Source organism: Cuculus canorus, chromosome 16 (genome assembly GCF_017976375.1).
Source record: "Cuculus canorus isolate bCucCan1 chromosome 16, bCucCan1.pri, whole genome shotgun sequence".
Classification (NCBI taxonomy): domain Eukaryota; kingdom Metazoa; phylum Chordata; class Aves; order Cuculiformes; family Cuculidae; genus Cuculus; species Cuculus canorus.
This window is the reverse complement of record NC_071416.1, coordinates 1599391-1619956: the sequence shown is the minus strand read 5'-3', so window position 1 is coordinate 1619956 and position 20566 is coordinate 1599391. Positions and strand designations below refer to the sequence as shown.

At 44.5% G+C, this 20566-nt stretch overlaps 1 protein-coding gene across 6 annotated transcripts in view; it reads right to left on the bottom strand.

The window, feature by feature from the left end:
- Positions 1-20566, bottom strand: part of CPNE1 (copine 1) — a 43162-nt gene that overhangs the window by 11315 nt on the left and 11281 nt on the right. For all 6 annotated transcript variants that reach the window (XR_008452543.1, XM_054081159.1, XM_054081161.1 and 3 more), the window contains 6 exons: positions 5680-5805; positions 4991-5170; positions 4210-4284; positions 3905-3976; positions 3172-3255; positions 2607-2696 (listed from right to left, as the gene is read on the bottom strand). Coding sequence is in view for 5 of the 6 variants with exons in the window: in XM_054081159.1 (XP_053937134.1) it covers positions 2607-2696; positions 3172-3255; positions 3905-3976; positions 4210-4284; positions 4991-5170; positions 5680-5805 (627 nt within the window). In the remaining variant the exon portion in view is untranslated. The remainder of the gene's footprint in view (positions 1-2606; positions 2697-3171; positions 3256-3904; positions 3977-4209; positions 4285-4990; positions 5171-5679; positions 5806-20566) is intronic.

Below are 20566 nucleotides of genomic sequence, written 5' to 3'. Positions count from 1 at the left end.
GCAACTTCTGCCTCCATGCACCGCCTTTCCCCTGCCGCTTGCTCTGTTCCCTCTCTCAGCCATGTCAATAAAATTGTCTTTAGAACCACTGTCGTTATTAGTTCACAACATTAACTCAAAACACAAGCTCAAAACAAACCTCTTCTTCAGGTTTCTAGAACTGGCCAGGATTCACTGTGTGCAGCCCAACACGGGGGCTGCTGCAAACAAACAGGGGGAACTCTCAAAGCTCACAGAAATGGATTTGCCTTTATGTATGTGTCATCAAACACGTGGGCTGGTGGCTTCAGTCCCAAACCCAACACCCACAAATCTCGCATTTGCCATTTCCATTTAAATAACTACAGCGGAGAGACAATGTTTTTATTTGCCTGTTTTTAGCGAAATTGTCAAGAAGGCAAGATGGTGTCACAGAACCGAGCTGTTCATAACGCAGAACAAGAACATCACTGCATCACAATGACGGAAGAATTTGTGAAATATTAGGTAGTGTCATTCATTTGATCGAAAGATTTATGTTCACACATATGTTCAACACACAATCCTCACACACAGTCAGTAAAGCTGATGTTCAGGGACACAGAGAGCTCTCTGTGCACTGACTGCCATTAATTCACACATAGTTTTTCCTATTTAAATTTTTGGAAGGTTCGAACAACAGGTTCAGTGCAGCAAATACCAGATTCAAAATTAAACATCAGTGCAATATCATCATAGAACCTTAGAATGGTTTGGGTTGGAAAGGACCTCAAAGCCCATCTAGTTCCAACCTACCCTGCTATGGGCAGAGACACTGGATCCCCACTGGATCCGGTTGCTCCAAGCCCCATCCAACCTAGCCTGGAACACCTCCAGGGATGGGGCAGCCACCACCGCTCTGGGCAACCTGGGCCAGGGCCTCCCCACCCTCACAGCAAAACATTTCTTCCTGAGATCTCATCTCAGTCTCCCCTCTTTCAGCTCAAAACTGTTCCCTCTCGTCCTATCCCTGCACTCCCTCATCAAGAGCCCCTCCCCAGCTTTCCTGAAGCCCCTTTCAGTACTGGAAACTGCTCTAAGGTCTCCCCGCAGGCTTCTCTTCCCCAGGATGAACAACCCCAACTCTCTAAGCCTCGTCTCACACATATTCTTTACATTCTTTAGTGCTGCAAGTGAAACTCCTGCCTGTCCACCAGGACTCTCCCTTCTGCCCAAATCCCCTAAGCTGTTTGTACAAGAACAGTGTCATCCTTTTTCACAGTTGCATTGTGAAACTTCACAGGTTATTTGCATACACATCAAGAATTTTGGCTGTAACGAACAAACAGGAAGAAATCTCTCCTTTCTAAGAAGCAGGTCATCCCAACAGGAATTCCAAAGCACAGAAAGCTGCTGTAAAACAAAAAAACAGAACATACCAAAACAAAACAAAAAAGCCAAACACAACAAAACAAACAAAACCAAATATAAAGAAACCCAACGACACAAATCTTTTGGACTACAGCAAATCCAGTCTCATGTAACAGAGTAAGACACACCCTGTCATGTGAGTTCTGACAAACGATAACATGCATCGTTGCTATCGCCTTTCCACATCTGCTGCTTGCTCACTTCTGGACCAAGAGGACTCGTCTCTGACCTAAGGCTGCTGACTCCCCAACAGCAAAAGCTCATGGACACCACTTAGAACACTGCCACACACCAAGAAGCTTTGCACACCCGAACATCTGCTCCAGGCTCAGCATCTCAGCAACTCTTTGGACCTGCCATGCTGCACAAATAAAACACCAGCATGCATGCTTTTGCTAAACCTTCCAGATCAAAATTCCAGCATGATATTTCTTCAAAGACAGGATGAGGCAGGAAAATTCTGCAAATGGAGAATTCTGATCAGGAGTTGGATAAGCAGCGAGAGATTATGCTCACATACAGCTATCTATGTATTTCTATGCCTTTACATTATCAATGCATTGCTAAAATGTATATTAAAATATTTATTTTCTTTTATATAAATCTATTAAAAGCTGCAATGGTTCTGCTACCATCTCCATAAGCCAGGACTAGAGAGAATCAATCATCACATACAAGACTACAAGCAACTGCAGTTCTGACTCGAAATTTCTAGTTGGAACCAATGGAAAAAGAGCTGGGACAAGGGACAAGCCTGGCAGTCTTCTGAACAGATGACTCCAACAGCTGCATTGAGGTCCTCTCTATGTCAGTGTCCTAAGGCACTCAAGCTTATCCAATGTATATGAGCTTCTCAGTTAACTTAGAAATAATGCTAGAACGGCACAATTAAAAAGCAAAACAAAACAAAAAAAAAAAACACAAAACCCAACCTGAAACCTTGGACAGAATAGTGAAAAAAATCAGTTATAATAATTCTTCTGATGAATCGTGACAAAGTCTGTCACTTCTGCATTTCCCAGAATCTCAGTCTGACAACTCAGAATATTTTAATGCAGACTTCATGCTTAACAGAAATAAAAGCACTTCTCTGCCAAACTGCTATTCTAGAAAGGCAATCTAAAAATGCAAATATGACTAGACAGCTTGATAACTCATCATTAACATCAACTGAGATTGGATCACTTCTAACAACAGAGAACTGCTGAAGGTTGTACCTTGATAGGTTTATTAAAATCTCCACCACAAAATGTCTGCAAGGGAACGCTGAACTTCCTCCAGCATGGATTCAAGTTGTTCTTAATCACCTAAAAAAAATTACAGCATAAGGTCGCATTAAAAAATTACAGCATAAGGGATGCAGTGTGCGAGTCACCACGAAACACGGTGAGCAGGTTCTGCCCAGCTGTCCAAGAGCATTCGGTCAGTTCAACACTGACACACATGGACAGCCGGAGAAAAGCTCTGTAAGAAATAAAAGCTTGGAGTTCAAGGTCAAGTTAAATTTTAGAGCCAAGCCAAGCTAACAGCTCATCCCCACAGGAAGGCAGAAGAGCCCTGCCACTCTTCTTGTTTGCAGCATGGCAGGACTCTTCCCTGAGCCAGCTCAATCCACTCACCAGGCAGCAAATAAACCATTTTCTGCCAGGTCATTGGTCAGAATCCCTTTTTTGGGGTACAAAACACTCATTTAATTAAGGAACTGCTGAAAGCATGACTTCGCTTTCAGCAGCAGTAAGCAGTCTGGTGAACTCAAGAAAAACACGAGCATAGAAGCAGTACCTCTGATCTGTACACCAGCTGCCATGTTCCAGCATCGGTCTGCTTGTACAGCTCCAAAAATGGATCTGATTTACCCAAGAAATCCTGCAAATAAAAACCCAACAAAACCTATCAGCATTCTATATTTTATAGAGATGACAGAAGACCTGGCTAAACAGCGCACAACACTTCAAACAAAGTGCAAACACCCTACACAGTTCTTTCCCTCTCTTTTATTTCACTTTTCTTTTTTAAACGTCTGCGCTCCCAGAGTCATCAGAATTCATCAGCTCTGATTCCAACACCATTTTTGTCACTATAAATCATACCATTTTGTTGACTGGTTATAAAGGCTACTGAATCCCTGGCTTGGTCTTTGAGTTAGAATAACATCAAGGCAGCACACCTAAACTTCCACCTTTTCTTCTTGAATATTGTTACAGAAAGCTCAGTTCACAGCTACAATATTCACCAGAGACAATGAGGCAATTGAACTGCATCAGTATACAGAATAGTCCAAACCGAAAATAACCCCTCTAAACCAGGCAGCTGAGCTTCTAGTTTGACATTGTGGTATGCAACATGAAATCATCTCCGGTTTACCTCGCCATAAGTCAGGAAACACCATGAGCCTTTTCTCCTACACAGATTACCTGTCTTAGCGGAAAGTCTACAAATACAATGAAGCCCTTGGCCCAAAGCACTAACTCTAAATATTGCAGAAGTCTGAATTATAACTTAAAAAAATCAATACCTTTTTGTCCAAATTTCGGGCTTCAATTTCCAAGTACACGGCCCTGGTGTCTTTGATCTCCTCTGCTGAAATCTGTGCCATGAAAAAAAAAAACCAAACCAAAATAAACCCAAGAAAATTGACACAAGATACCCAGGAGTTTTGCTCGCATTCTGTCCATGAAAGAAACCTCAGTTACCAATCTCTTTCCCGTACATATGCAGCTCTGGAATTATACACTGACAGAAACCCAGAAAGGTTCCATTGTTCCAAACAACATGTGAAAGAAGGAGAAACTATTTTTTCCACACAAAACCCTTACTTACTGTGATGGTGCCCTTTCCTGCTGGCTTTCCCTGCTTCAGTTCCAGCGGTCGGGTGAATACCGAGCTGGACACAACCTAAGGGTAAAAGAAACAACATTTTCAAACTGTTCTAAAAGACACAAAAGGATTTAAACGCATTTCCTACAGCAAGAACAACCAGAGTCTAAGTTCCTGAATGGCAGAACAGTCTGAGAACTCTCTCCTCTTGTTATCCACAAAGCAGCATCCACTAATACCTCTCCAAACTTAATGTCAAGTCTCCTAGTTTTGCTGTCCCCAAGGCATGAGGCATTTTCATCACAAGTAGCCAAAAAAAATCTAAAAAATCAGAAAAAAGACTATTTAGCTTATGAAGTCTTTCTTCAATAACACTACCCCCACTTTTCTTTTTCTACCTAGCTATAGAAAGCCTTCCTTAGGAAACAAATACTGCATCTCACGCAGCTTTATTTACTGCCTGAAGATCACTTTGTGCAAAGGAAACTCCATTAGAGCTCTCCAAGCACCAGGTCATTCTTACTCCCAGGTTGCCTTTAGTGCTATAAGCGTCTCTTAAGTAATTAATTGCAGACCACAGGTATTTCTAACCTTCATTTTTGTCACTGATACAATGATTTTTCTAACTCCGTTCAACAGCAACGCAAACTAACCTGTTCAACAAGATGTTTTCAAACCTGAATGTGTCACAGCCCTTGATAAAGCAGTCTTTCACCCCATTTTTCATAATGAATCCAGTGCTTGCTGCTGCACTGCAGACCAGTTAACACACCTCTGCGCATACCTGTCCAAGTGTGCACTCAACCCCTCCGAGATAGTCATCGTCGTTTAAATCAAAGGACTTGTTATCGATATCATACACGCCAAATTTCAGCTTCTGCACTTTCTCAAAGTAGTAGTCCACAACCAGTTTCTTGCAGAATTCAGGGTCTTGGCAGTTCTTGATCCTCTCTGTGCGATCTAGCTGCACAAACACAGAAGCAAAGCTGTTGGTGAAGCGCAGGAATCAGGCTTTCTCCCACATAGCTTTTCATCCACATCCCAGACTCCTGCGCTGGCCGGATACAGGCACCAGCCAGGCTACACGCCCTGGACTGTGCCAGGCCACTGCCCCAGGCTGATGGAGGGCTCACCAAGAAAGGAAGCTGCATCGGAAAAAAAAAAAGCTACTACAAGGGAAAACTGAAAACTAGGGGAGAAAAAGCTGGTGAGATACTGTCTTTTGGACTGCCTGCTCTGGGGTAAAGAAAAGAGGCCAGGCTGTATCGGAACAGGCAAACAAACATCTGGATGCAACTCAAAGCAAATGGATAAGCAATGAATGAAAGCAATGAATGTAGAACTCCAAACAGAGTGTGAGCGCGGGCACTGAGGACTGCTCAGTGGATTCCAATCAGAATTAAGTGTAATTGGAAAACCAGTGGGATGGAACGGGGTCAAACACGGTGCGCTGGCTCCTGGCAGCGCCCTTACCTCTGCCCACTGGCCACCTATGTCCTGCAGCAGGACGCACAGCGGGTCTGAGCGAGAGCCCAGGTCCTTGTCGAGGAGGCTCCGGCAGGACACAGACAGCTCCACTCGGGTCACACACGCAGCCATCTGTGGGCAGAGCAGAGGGTCAGGCCATGAGTCACACACACAGACACACAAACATGCATGGAGATACAGAGAGAGACAAGGACACAGACAAAGAGACCGAGACACATAGACACACAGGGACACAACCCGAGCATCCCCCAATCCAGATGGCGTGGGGGCAGTGGGGCTCCCATGCACCCCGGCCCCAGCCCCACTGCCCCCACTCTCGGGCAGTTCAGGGCTCCCTCACCGGCCAGCAGCGGGCACTGCATGGGCCCCAGCGCCCCCACAGCCTCTCTGTGCCCAGGGGGACGAGCCCCAAGGGGACCGGGCACGAGGCCTCCAGCAGCCAGCACCGTGGCTGCAGCCCCACTCTGTCCTCTGAGACCCAAAAGCTGGTGGGCAGTGAGGGATGACCCAGCTCAATCATGTCTGCTCCAGGCACCACTAATGCTCTCAGAACCAGGCATGGAAGATAAGCCCTCGAGCATCACAACCCTCGTGGGACCCGACAGTGAGAGCCCCAACAAGTCCTTTAAACAGTAATGTTCCCTCTTGCAGCTCCTTCACAACACAAGGGAATGATTGTCAAGTTCCTCTTGTATCCCAATGCCCACATGACTTTCTCACGCTTGCAGGTTCTGAGCATTTACCACAATGAAGAGATGGGCTTTTATGAGACAGCGCTGAACCCCTCAGATCCCCAGTCTACAGCCCACCCCGGGCGGGTGCCACCAGCAGCACTGCACACACCACTGCGCACTCCAGGGATGGCACAGGACAAAACCCACATTCTATAAGAATCAGTAAAGCTTTAGGCAGAGAATCATAGTTCTGCTTTGACACAAACTCTTCCAAGGCGGCCTGTTTGAAGCAGTTAGCTGTTCAAACCACTCCATCGATCTCCTACTTCAGTTGCCTCCAATCCCAGATAAGATTCACAAAGAAACCATAAATCCGTTTCTCCTCAGGTCTTTACCTACACACACCATCACACCTTACCAGCACCCATCTCACAGCCCCCCACCCATTCAGCTCCGGTTCTACACACACCATACACGTTTGCATGACATCAATTATCCAGCACCAACTGAGAAGACGACAGCCAGCCTTTGGCTCCTGTGCCAACATTTCTCCTCCGTTTTCCTTACCAACAGGCCAGAGAGCCAGAAGCCACCTTTCCTCCCCACAAGAGCATAAAGAATTAGGAGTAGTGAATCCCAAAGAAACAGCTCCCCGCAAGCTTTAGCATCCCCAAACAGCAATGGTCCCTTCCTGGAAGGAAACCACTCCTACGAGTCTCAAGCCGCATACTGAACAGTTCCATACATGATTTACTCCGCTATGGAAAAGTTATGAGTTTGAGATGGGAACTGTCACCCACACAACCCGACCACCTCCCATCTGCTGTCAGATTCTCTTCTCCAGATCAGCAGCAATGACATCACAAAACTACTCTCCTTTCAAGGGTTTCTCTCTCAATAGACTCAGTACCCAGAAGGCGGTCTCATCCCACTGTCTTGGATTTAGTGATGGTAACTGGATTTCCCTTGAAACACAGCCTAGATGTTCTACTGAACCCCTGGGAAGTTACAAGCCACAAGGGATCCTTTCCTGCTCCATGTGGAGGTCGCAGGGTGCCAGGTGATGCACATGATCACCAGGCTGCAACAGAGCACAGCCAGGGAGCGGCGGAGCAGGAACCATTCTTCTAACAGGCTGTGCTCCCTCCTTGCTCACACAGGATAACAAGAAAGCAGGTTTAACAGCTACAGATAGAGAGCTTGTGGAAACAAAGGACAACTCCTGAACAGACTCAGGTTCTTTAAATCCTGTTTAATAGGAAAAGATGGGTTTGAACCTCAGACAACTGTTTATATGTTGCTGTTTATAGACAGCCTAGAAGAGCCCACAGTTTTTTCATTTCACATCTTTCCCAAACCACTGTGTGATGCTCTCCAGTCTCAATCCATTCTTAGAGTAACAGCAGCAGCAAATCCCGATTCACAGCCCAGTCTGTGTGTCTCAGCAGAAAAGCAAGGAGTAGGTGGTCTGTTAAGACGCAACATCCATTTCAGCCAAGCACAGAGACCTGCTCAGCCCCCAGGGAAGCACCCTCACCCAGTTACCCTGTTCACGCAGCTGGTGGGAGAAGGGCAAGGCTCTTGAAACCTGCCTGTGTCTGAAAAGCTTCAAAAGATCAAAAGCTGAATATATTTTCATTCCCAAACACACACAAAAATACTGACTGGAAAAAAAAAAACAAAACCAAAAGTGGAGTTCCTTGGCAAGTAGGAAAAATAGCCCAACCTCAGTCATCAGCTATTCTGAAATTGGATTTAATGGTGAGCATTGGCACAAATATCCTCTTTTCCACCCTAAAACAAGAATTCTGAAATTTACTGTCATTCTTCATAGCAAACTGTATTTTACTATAATAATCACATCTCTTTTCCTATAAAAATCCAAATAGTTTATGAGAAACACGTCAGTTGACTTTCACTCCCTCTCTCCACAAAGGCTCTGCTGTTCCTCCAAGAGGAGAGACCGTCCTGAGAGCTTTGGAAATGCCATCTATCAACACTTGTAGTTAGACCCACCCCTGCCACAGCCTCCCAGCCTGCTTCACTTCAAGCAGTAGCCTGCAATACTTCCCGTCTTCTCTTAAGCTTCTTGTTGTGAACTTCCACACAGCCCCACACCATCTCCCTGGGATTTCAGCCCTGTGGAAGCTGCCCAGCTCACTCCCAAGAAGCACACACTGCACTGTCAGCGTGTCGGGAACACCACGGATGGGACCATGGATGGAGCAGCAGTGCTTCCTCACTGACCAGTGCTGTGTAACAGAGACACAGCAAGAGAAACAGGCTGTTGTAGTGACTATGCCCAAACAGCACAGGAAGACTCCGATCTCAGGCTCAGCAGTCTGGTGGAATTAAACTGAGAGAACTTGAGGGTTTATGATCTTTATTGACAGCCTTCCTCTTTTCCTGGGTAGGCAAAATCACCAATCTTGTGCAGCCTGCAGATTCAAGTCAACATTTCAAAAACAGATTTTGTGGCATTTCACTGAGTTTTTGTAGAGCTTACTTATATTTACATCCATTCATACACACAAAATCTATTTAGCTTTTAAAATTACAACAATTAATCTTCACTTTGACAGAATATTATTTACATTTGTCACATTTCTGTTTTCCAACAGTTCCAGAAATTCTAAAATCCACCAACCACTCTTGATAACCAATACTGATGTTTAAGCTTCTCGTTTACAGAAGACAATAGGTATTCCCAAATCAAACCAGCAGCTAAAGCAAACTGTTTTCCATGAAGTTATTAAAACACTTTCAGTTTATAAAGGATTTATTATAGATTGATCCTTAACAGCTTGCAATGATTGCAATTTAGCAAACAATCTCTCCAGCTGGCAGATTAGGGTACAAGCATCATCTGAAAGTCATAAAACTATTGTAGCAGCAGAAGTTCAGTTTGCCAAGTAAAAATGAACCCCAAGCACAATAATACTTAAAAACAGAGAGAAGAGCCACTGGGTGCACTCCAGCACAGTGTGTTCAGAAGGAAGAGGCAACAGAAGCCCCTGGGTGAGTGCTGCTGTTCGAAACAGCCTGTGAAATCCCAGCGGCTGTTACTCTACCTCCCACGATCAACAGCTCCTATTTCCAACAGCCACACACAGCTGATGCAACGCTCTCACAGCTCGGGAAGCTCACTGCTGGGAGGCATCACCTGTGAAGTTTCATCTTGAGCCAAATTCTGCACATTCCTTTCTCAAGGAAACTTTCCAGCACTCAGCTTCAGATCAATTAGGCACTTCTATTTTTGCCTTTAGTTATAATTGCACAAGACAACACCACATTTTGACGAAAAATAATACATCACCCATGTCAGCTCTACAAACTGTAGAACAAAATCCCATCCACAGAAATCTATAAGATCCCCAGCAAATACTCCAGAGAAGTTTTTCACTGCTCAACCAGCCGTCATTCCCAGTTATTCAAGCAAAACACAGCCCAGCTCTGGACAAAGTAAGCTTTAAGAAGTGCTCAGATAGCCAAACTGAGATCCAGTTTAAAAGTCAAAATTATTTGTACTGTGCATTCCACCTCTTCCCTGTGAAGATCCTGAACTCAAACGGTTGTGCAATACACAAGATAAATCCCGATTCCAACAGAGCTGTCCCACTCTCAATTGAAACACAACAGTAAAGAAGTTGGTGCTAAACAGTCAGACTGAGGAAGAAAATGTAACGTTCTAGGAAAATCACACAGGATCCACGTTACACATTCAGAGGAATAAGGAATTATTAAAGAACCCCTTTCTGAGGTTCTATACACACATTTCAGGACTTCCAACCCTTTTCACACAACTCTACGGACAAATCAACTTCCTTTCAAACAGCAAAAACATCCTCCAGTGTAAAAAAAATCAACTCCATAGACAAATCTAATATGACTTTATCATTATTCTTCTAGTGATTCAGCTTAACCAAAGCTTAAAAGGACATCAGATACAAGAGAAGAAAGCTTCCAAACAAGAGCACTGAAATATTTTAACTGTCCCAATTCAGACTTTTGGAGGGTCTTGTGCTTCCCCAAAATGCTACACGTATGGGGGCTTGAAGGACAAGCTCCTCTGTACTTATCCCTCAGCAATGGCAGTACCACCACTGAGTTGATGAAGGTTCAAGTGTTGGACCACCTAAGGTGAGAATTACTGAATTACAACCTTTGTTTTACACACTTCCACACCGCACCGATCCTTTTGCTGCAGACAGGGGAGGCAGGTGAGGAAGGGGAGCACAAGGCAAATGGGGAGTTGTGTCTCAGATCACCCCACTACAGCAGCTCACAGAACCCATGGAGTCACCTAGAATGTTTTGAGTGGTGCCAGGAATGATGTCTTCTGGAGGAAAACTGTTAGCATTATCAGAGAATTCAGTCTTGCGTGTCAGCGTGGCTTCACTGCTCCATGTATGATGGAATGCAAGCCTGGCTTCAGCACAAGCAAACGTGCAGTTTGTTCCTCGTTAATATACATAAACCCTCATCACTACATCACTCTGTACAGGACACCCAGCAGGCACACTGAACACTCCACACCAATTTAAGAACCTGGTTAACTCACACCTGAGGCTTTAGTACCTGTGCTTAAGGACAGCTGACTGCCAGGAAGCTTATTCTGTACTAGGCTGACAATCGGTTCTTCCTTATGTTCTGCTGACAAACACAACAGAAGCGCCAGTAGTCCTGCCAGCAGGACGTACCAGCTATGATTGTCACCACTTTGGCCTTATACTACCCAACAACTCAAGAAACAGAATCATAGAATCATAGTATCACCAGTTTGGAAAAGACGTCTGAGATCGAGTCCAACCATACCTATCTGCCACTAAACCATATCCTTAAGTATTTCACCTATCTGTCTTTTAAATACCTCTAGGGATGGTGACTCTACTACCTCCCCGGGCAGCCTCTGCCAGCCTCTACCGATGAACTTTTCAGTGAAAATTTTTTTCTTAACGCTCAATCCGAACCTCCCCTGGTGCAGCTTGAGGCCATTCCCCCTTGTCCTATCACCTGTCACTGGGGAGAAGAGCCCAGCACCCACCTCTCCACAACCTCCTTTCAGGCAGTTGTAGGCAGTGATGAGGTCCCCCCTCAGCCTCCTCTCCTCCCAACGCAGCTAACAAACCACACCTATTAATACACGAGGCACTTCCCAACAGCCCATTCTTCTTGTCCCTCGCTCAGTTCAATCCCACATCCTTCATTTATCACCCTCCTTTCTTCAGAACAGCTCCTCTCCTATTCTGCTGCAATCCCTGTGTGTGCAGACCACCAGAAGCAATACTTCCTTAGACGACCAGTTCCATTGTCAGGTGTTACCCTGTTACATCTCCAGGTCTGGTATGACAAAGCTGACACTCATGCCAAGGTAGTGCCACCGTCACTTTCTAAATGTATTGGCACAATAGGAATTACAGTGTGATCCTATTTTCCCGACTCACACATGGCTCTACAAAAATCATAAAGCTAGGTTAGTATCACTGGACGCACTAAAAAGTATTTTTATTCTAAGCTGAGATTCAGAGTCTCATGAGAAAGACCACAGGCCACAAAACCAATGAGTAAAAACAGGCTCTTTCCAGCTCTTCCCTGGGCCACCGAGCCTTGTCCCATCACCCAGACACTCTCAGAGAATATAAACGGATACAATTCTACCACTGCACTATTCCTGAGGGTTTGGAGCAGGGACATCAAGCCCAGCATCACTACAGGCAGATAATGAATCAATACCCTCTATACCGTGTTCCAAGCTATCTGTCACCACACGTTTTGACTGATCAGTCAAAATTAACCCTCTTCCCACAAAGTTAACCGTTATTATAAATTAGACATAAAACCCGAAACACAAAGCATGTGTTAATTGTCAGGAAAAAGAATCAAAATATTGAACACTATGAAGACCGCCTTTCTAACCACACTGCTCTGGCAGCTTGGCTCAGTCCTGGTAAGGAATACGCCTGGTCCACCAGAGAGCCTTCACTTCAGGAACAAGAGTTCCCAGGGAGGTCAGAGACACAGCAGAAAGTGGACAAGCGTTTCCTACAGAACACGATGGCAAAGCATAGAGGCTGTGCTGACAATGAACCCCTCCAACCCACAACCAGCAGGGAGCACAGCACAGCCACCAGCCCAGATAAGCCTTGCCAAGCTCCACATTTGACTCCAGGCCTTACGCAAAGGGGTTACTGGCTATCACCCACCTAAGGCACGGATGAATACAGGTGGAAGTTACCACCTAGTTCTACTTACTGCATTGTCTCCACATGAACCCCAAAGCTTCAGTATCACCATGAGAATTTGGGGTTTGTGAACCTGAAGGCAGCCCAAAGTGCAAGTGCTGAGCGTGCGCAGTGGCAACCCAACCTCCCAGACATTCGCAGAAACCACTGAGTAGGCAAAGCTCCCATTTACAGAATTACAGATCGCTTAGGTTGGAAAGGACATTTTAGAGTCCAACCATAAATCTCTCACTACCAAGTCCACAACTAGACCATGTCCTTAAGCACCATATCTAGATGTTAATAAAATATCTATATGATATCTATATTATCTATACAATAATAAAAATAAGTTTAGGACAGTTGTAAAAAAAGCTGAATTAAGGCACAAAAAAAATCACAAATGGGATTGGAATTTCCAGTACAAAACACAAATAAAAACTTCAGTCATCTCATCATCTTCACTGCAGCTTCCCCTTCCCTGCCAGAGAAGAGCCAGGTCTTAACTCTATGGAAAACACCACCTTTTTCAAGTTCACCTTTACAATGTTGAATGGTTACCTTTAACTCATGCACCACCACCATCCCCCTTTGACATAACCAACGAGCCGAGAAAAAGGCCTGAGCATGCCTTTAAAATATATCCATATACACACCCCTCCTCCACTTGTCTGAGAAATAAAACAAACCGATAGGTCAACACAGATTCTATTTCAAATGTTAGTTTGTAATATATTAAAAGACAGTGGGGTCCAAATTAACACCCAAACTTAAGCAAAACCTAAGTTACTTTTCCAAGCTCTGAAATGAGTTTTCTTTTACATGAAAAATTTAACAGCAGAACATCTAAAACCATCTCCTCGAAAAGCCAACTTAAAGCATCTGGAGGCTTCAGAGTCAAGGATTCCTCTGGCTGCAGCTGAAGCAGTAACTGCAGTCCTAGAAGTACTCACTGACATCTCCCACCAAGGAAGACTTTTTCCAATCCTTTCATATTCTTCTTTTCAGCTACTTCCGCTGCTTCCAAGATTCTCAAACAACTATAATCTAAATGTAAAGAAAAATTTAACTGAAAAACAGACCCAGGTCAACCCCACTGACCTTTGCAACAATCCCAAATGTGCCATTTTTCCATTGCAAACCTTTGCCTTTCTCAAGTATGACCTCACTCTTTCCCTTAAAGCTTCAGCTGAGATGGAAGAATATCCCACATTCCTCCTCTTCAGCTCCTCAACTGCACTGCAGCTCCACCTGCAAGCACTTTGGCCTCACACCACTTCCTACTTACATGCACCCACAATTCTTGGGGCAACACCTTGGCATTCATTCTGCCGATCCCTTTAGCAACCTCTACCCTTCTCCAAGGCTGGAAATCCAAACCATTCCGTATGGACTCTTAGAGCCCGCTTAGTTTCACCCATCCCTGTAAACAGAGCCATGGCATCACACAGGTGACCTCGAGAGAGCAGCTCATTCAGGTCCATCCTCTTAGACTGGTACAGGATCTCAGAACAGCAGGAGCTCAAAATAAAACTTCAGAAAGAAATACGGCAGCACTCCATTTTACCAATTTTTTCTGGCTTTTTACCAGCAAAATTTTTTACCAATTTACATGACTGAAGAATCTTCGTGACCATCCAGTACCAACAGCCACGTAGTTAAAAGTCTGCCACATCTCTCATTTTTATTCCACTGCCAAGCAATCACCAAAACACAGCCGAGAAGCCACAGGTGAATTCTTTAGACACAGTTGCCTTGGAGTCACTACTGCACAGTGACAACTCTTGCCTAAAAACTGAGCAAGCACATAAAGCAGAAACAACCTTTCAAGTTCTCCTGCATTACAGAATCACACTCTCTCGCACATTATAGAACACATTTTCTTCTTTATGAATTTAAGCCTGGCTCCTCTTGCTCCTCAGAAAATATGATCTGGAAAATGAAAAATATTGCTTCTGCAGGGCTCCTAAGAAATAGGTTTCTTTATTTTTTTCATTGCAAATTCAGCCTTTCTTATGCTAACACTGTCTTGCAGCTCTTTCTCCTTTAGAGCGCATGCATCTTTAAGAGATTCACACCCCCATAACACTTTTCTGCCACTTAATTTTTCCCATCTGTAGTCTGAACATCTTTGGTTTTCCATCCTAATCTGTTGCAGATGATGCTTCAAAACACAAAAACCTACAAAAAGCCACCACCACAACAATAAGAGAGTAGAAAAAAAAAGGAAAGTATTTGGCAAGGGATTTTAAAAGCTTTCACTATCCTCCATCCAGGCTAACACCATTCATATTTAAAGACCACAAAACAGCACACTGACTTTGTGTCCCTTTTCTGCTCTCCTCCAGACCCAACTTCTGCCAGTGCACCTTCCCAAAAGCACAGACCCGTTACCATGACAGACTGCAGCTATGTGACTTGTCTCAGTGCTAAGCAGGCTAAAATGACCACACACCCTCCCTTCAGTAAGGGGGGAGAGATTTCACAACTGCAAACAGACAGGTATTTCCTCAAGTGCTCCTGCCACATCTGCTATCTACAGTATATACATACTGCAATATTTCTCAACCCTAACAAAGCTTGTAGTCATTAAGTCTGAGTTTGGTACAGAGGTGCTGGCACCCGTTAGCACACTGTCTCTGCCAGCCAGGGACCTGGGAACCACTAGAGCCCAGGATGGGGAAGCCTTCAGTTCTCCCACAGGGGAGCAGCTTTATTTTCTCAACATCACATGAACAGTTCCAACAAGTTGTTGATAACTAAGACCAAACTAAGGCAGAGAGAGAGAAGTCCTCTGAGAAAAAAAAAACTCTGATGAAAAATCTAGATTCAGCTAAAATTTAGCTAAAACATTTAAAACATCAAAATTTAGCTAAAACAGCTGAGAAAGCTTGAACTGAACTACATTTACTCCAAGTAGAAAAACCTGGAGTTATCCCCATCCAGTGGAACCTACAAGATCCAATTACAAACTCCACTGTCTCTGCATGCTCTGCATGGGAAGAGAACAGCCGAATGATCACGACAGGCGCCACCAGGGCCAAGCATCCGACAGGCTCAGCGTCGGCAGTCTGTTCATCGCAGACCCTTCATCAACAGGGCTGTGCACCTAAAGCAGCAGCAGAGGGATCCAACTATCACAGAAAGATCAGAACAGCACCTGTTTCCATATTAGACGTGTAAGCAACCTTGGAGCGAGGGCTGCCCCCAAGCTTTCAGAACAACAGGTCCTTATCCCTTTTCCAGACTAAACCAGCTGGAGAAGAAGGTCACATACCATCCCACACAGTGTGCCAGGCACAGAACTCGAGTGTTGGGACTCCTCTCACCTTTCACAGAGCAGAATTAAACTACAGCCGTACGCAATCACTGACAACAGCCAGTATTTCATAAAACTACATTATCTGCAGGCTCATATTAAGATGTGTATTACATTGATTTATCATTGGGGTTTTTTAGATCAAATAATTTGTTTCAGAAAACTTACTCTTGTTTCTGCTTGAAGTTATTTTTACAGGCCAAACTAAAGACAAATTTTAACATGAGAAGCAGCACGAGCCACACAGCAGCAGGAAAACAGTGTCTGCACACTCCTGGATAATTAGGGCAGCAGAACACTACCTCCTGCATGACATATTGCTGGCGTCGCAAAGAAGAAATGCTATTTGGATTATTGTCTTCACAACAATCCAGCATCAGTTGCCCAAAGGGAGGGACAAGTGTCCAGACAACAGAAATGGCCTTCAGAACTCCCAGGCCATTTGTGCAGGGCGTTGTGGCACTGGGTATGGGATTTTTACATACTTGGAAGGCTTTTTTCTTTAAGAGATGCATCCAGTTGACTCAAAACGCTTTTAGATACACACAGGGGCTATCACTGACTTCAGCTATCTTTAAAATCCTTAAACCAGACTTGTTCATTAAAACCACTCTGATTTATAATCTAAGAACACATCGGGCTGCGCAGGGCTCAGGCTCAGCAGCAAATCACTGACATCAATTACAGATCTCACATTCTGTCATTAACAACTGAAATTTCAGATTACTTTAAGAATTCAACTAAACTATCTGCTGACTGTTTTGTTCCACTCTTTTCCACACCAGCTCAGTGCTGAAGTTTCTGAACCACAAACATTTTTCATTAGATAAGGGCACCACTTGGTTGTTCTCACTAAATGGGAAGACTGCACGTTTGGCCTCAGCCTTTCACCTTCAATCCCAAAGCCACCTCATTGCTGTTAATGCTGAGGTGCCTTTGGCGTCAGGATGAAACCCTTCTGCTGCTGGCTCACTGGTAACAGATCCACTGCACCCCACCGCCCTGCAGATACACTTACCTCACCTCCAAAAAGCATCCGCGTCCACAGATGGAAAGAGCTCCAAGTGAAATAAAACCCACTCCATCTCTATTCGGAGGGGACTAGAGCTGTAACACAGCAGACTGGCTCTGCAGCAACACTGGGATTTGGTGGGGGGAATCCTAGCCGAGTCCACTACTGATATTTAAGGAGCTGTTAAAGAATGGTGTTTCCCCCACATTCAGTTCAGGAACTGCCAGTGCCAAATTTTACTGCCATTAGCCTCTCTGCTTTTGTAGCTGTTTGTGCTAGTGTTCCTCCAGAACTCGGGATTTATAAATACTGCCCTGTTATTTGACTAGTAATGAAATGGTATCAGCAACCATCACTTTCATTTTCAAGTTTAGCTTCCCGTTCAAGCAAGCAATGACATTTCATATTCCACATCCCTCCTCCTGTCAAAACAAGCAGCAATGCTTTGGTTATACAGCTGAAAACAGAAGTTCTATAACAAGTTCCCATTATGGAGCAGATTCTGGCAAAAACCAGCACAGCAAGAAGGTCGCTAGGCACGCAGGGTACACGGAGGCAAGAAATCTCAGTGACAGCAGCCTATGGACTTCATCACACAAGGCGCTCCATCAAAATTACCTACACACAATTCTTGAATTAGTTTAGGTTCTGACTATATTGCTATTTTCCTCCCCAAATATGTCTTTATTTCCAAGGACTAGTCTGCTATCCCACACAGCAACACTCCGTCCATGCAGTCACATCTAATGGGAAGTGGTTGCAGTGAAACTCATTGTTCACAGTTTGGAGACAGCTGGCTGGAGGTCCCACCTACCTGCTGATGGCCAGGAATCGGAGTGATGCCATCCTACCAATCCTTTGGTTAACAACACTAACTAAAACATGGGAATTTCAAAAAGTCAACATTCCACATAGTAACAAAGCTCTGAGGAAACTAATGACGAAGTCATCCATAAGCTATAGGGTACCCACCTGACTGCATCCAGAGAAAGAGCCATGAAGTTCAGCACATAGCCACAAACCTGAGGTCAAACGCTTACTACCAACAGATTTTCATTCTGTGGGAAAGCCAAATTTTTCAACTACAATCACATTCTCCCTGCCAACAGACTGATCGGGAGAGAACCCCTGGAGGCTCCTCTTCCTGCAGGAGAATTCACCAGACAATTCCACTTCCTCTTCCACCGGGAGGAGGAGCGCCTCACTCCATACACAGATTCCAGCTCAGGTTTCCCAAAACCCTGTAAACACCCAGCCACAGGGCAGGAGGAAACCTCAGCAAACCCGATAAAAGGAAAAGATGATCAAATGCACTTGACAGCACTGCTTCCAAGGCTCCAGGCACTGTTTCTGAAAAACCTCTTACAGTAACAACATTTAGCATCTTTTTATTTATTTTCACTTTTTAAAGACCTGCATAATATCTCAAGCAGTAAACTGATATCAAACTAATCCGTATGTCTCCAAGTCTCAAACTAAATGTTTCCCAATATACCAGTCCAGTTTCAAAACCACATCCTTCCAACCAGTTACCTTGTCCAAGACAAACCCCAGCCTTTGGCTCGCACTGCGCTCTGTTCAACAGGACCCTTTGATGCAGGGTCTAATCCAGATTAGATCATTAGAATAATCACCCTAAAACAACTGCTTGGAGTGTTCGTTGTCCAGCCAGAGGCTTTAAGTGGCCCATGATCTGCAGCTGTTGCAGTGTTGCAGATCAGAAGGCCAACAGAGATCAGAGGCACGCACTGCCAAACACACACAGAGACCTGCAGCCTCTGCCACAGGGAGCAGCAGCTTTGGAACCACCAGCAGCAGACAGAGGAGGAACAAAACACAGCACCTGCAGCTGTTATTTACAGTTAACACACTACCACTGTACCAGGTCACTGGAAAAACATTTCTGTCTAGAGTCTGCAATCTTCAGCACACCAAAACATCTCAGCAAAACACGCTGCTTGTTTCACACTGAACATGCAACAACTTCTGTAAGAACAGCCTGTGCAATTCGGCAGCATCGACCAGTACACCCGTTCTTAGAAGGCAGACCTTCAACGACAACTGGCACACAACAGTCTTCAGTTTGCATCGATCTTCCTCTCCACTCACAACAAATTCCCAGCACACTCAAGGAAAGCATTAAACGCTATGGCAGGAGCGCTATTTAGAATTTAAAAAAGTAACCTTCAGTTTTCTTTAAACCTACAAAGCCTCAAATCTCTCATAAATGCATACTTAGAACACGGCAACAACAATTCATCAATAAAGAGCTGGCTTCAATGTCGTCTGCAATCTCACAGCATTAACTGCTGTTAAAAACGAACTCTGATTGCAACATTCACGTGTTACTGTGTGAAGACTTCTTGACTTGAAGGTGACACTTTCATTTGACTGTTGCAGCTTCTCCAGGTAGGTCACAAGTTTATCAATCAATAATTTACAATACTCAGACTTTCTCTTGTGAATGATACAGCAAAAATACATATGTTTAACAAAAGTGCAACCTTCTACTACTTAATTTTTCACACGCAGTACGTGGATACTAACACTTAAGGAACCAATAAAATCATCAACGTAGCCAGTTCTATGAACACAAGTACCTTCTGTCCAGAACCTGAAGGAACTGGGACATAAGTGTCACCAACCGTATCGTTCCAATGAGGCCAAGTAGGACGTCAGCTCCTGGCACTCAAAGCATCAAGGCCAAAACAACTGCGAGTTTGAGCAGTATCTGTGAGCCGATTCTTTCTGCTGCCACCTCTCATTAGCACCCAGCCTTGAGGTGTATCTGCAAGGGTAATTCCGTACCTTCCACACTGGAGACAGGACCTTAGAGGTCCAACCCCCACGTTTTAAGGCTGCTCATATTAATGTGAAAAATAAGTGATTTTATCAAATCCAGCCATGTAGGCTGTTAAGGGTATCCCTCAATTTAGCACAACCTGCAGTTCAATGCTGCTTCTAGTACGAAAGTGAGTTAAAGAAAACTTAACCCATTTGCAGGTGACACTCTATAATGGCCTTTTCTGTCTATGTCCTTTAAAGGACCAACCGTAGCGATCTGGGAGAGCAGCCGTATGATTTGTAGTGCAGACAGAAATTCTGAATATTCTACACCTTCCTCTTTTCCCAAGAGCCTGCTCTCAAGGAAGAGGGGATCTTTACCACTAATTCATGCTAAAAGCTATGGAGCATCAACTGCTTGGCTAGATGAAGAGCTCCTTCCCCACCCCAAATCCACCACTTAAGCATTCCATCCCTGTCAATGTTCCCAACACCAAAGGCTTTTTGGACCCTTTTGCTAGATAAGCACATAAACAGTGTTAGAGCACATAGAAAATCAAGAACCAGAAAATGAGATTCCCAAAACAAACCTGCACTGTTAGCAAATCCAAAGGAGCAGGCACACACGCGTCTTTCGCAGCGTACGCCGTGTCTAACACACACACCAATAACTCTGGATCCCTTACCCGGAAGAGCAAGATGGGCAATCAAAAGGCGGTAACATAGAACCTGTAGTTTAATGACAGCTCACAACAAGGCAAGCATTGCTGTGATCCACTGGAACTTGACAAAACAGTTATTACCAGTTTCCACACATCACACACTAACATCCAAAATCAATTCTGGGAACAACAAAGCCAAG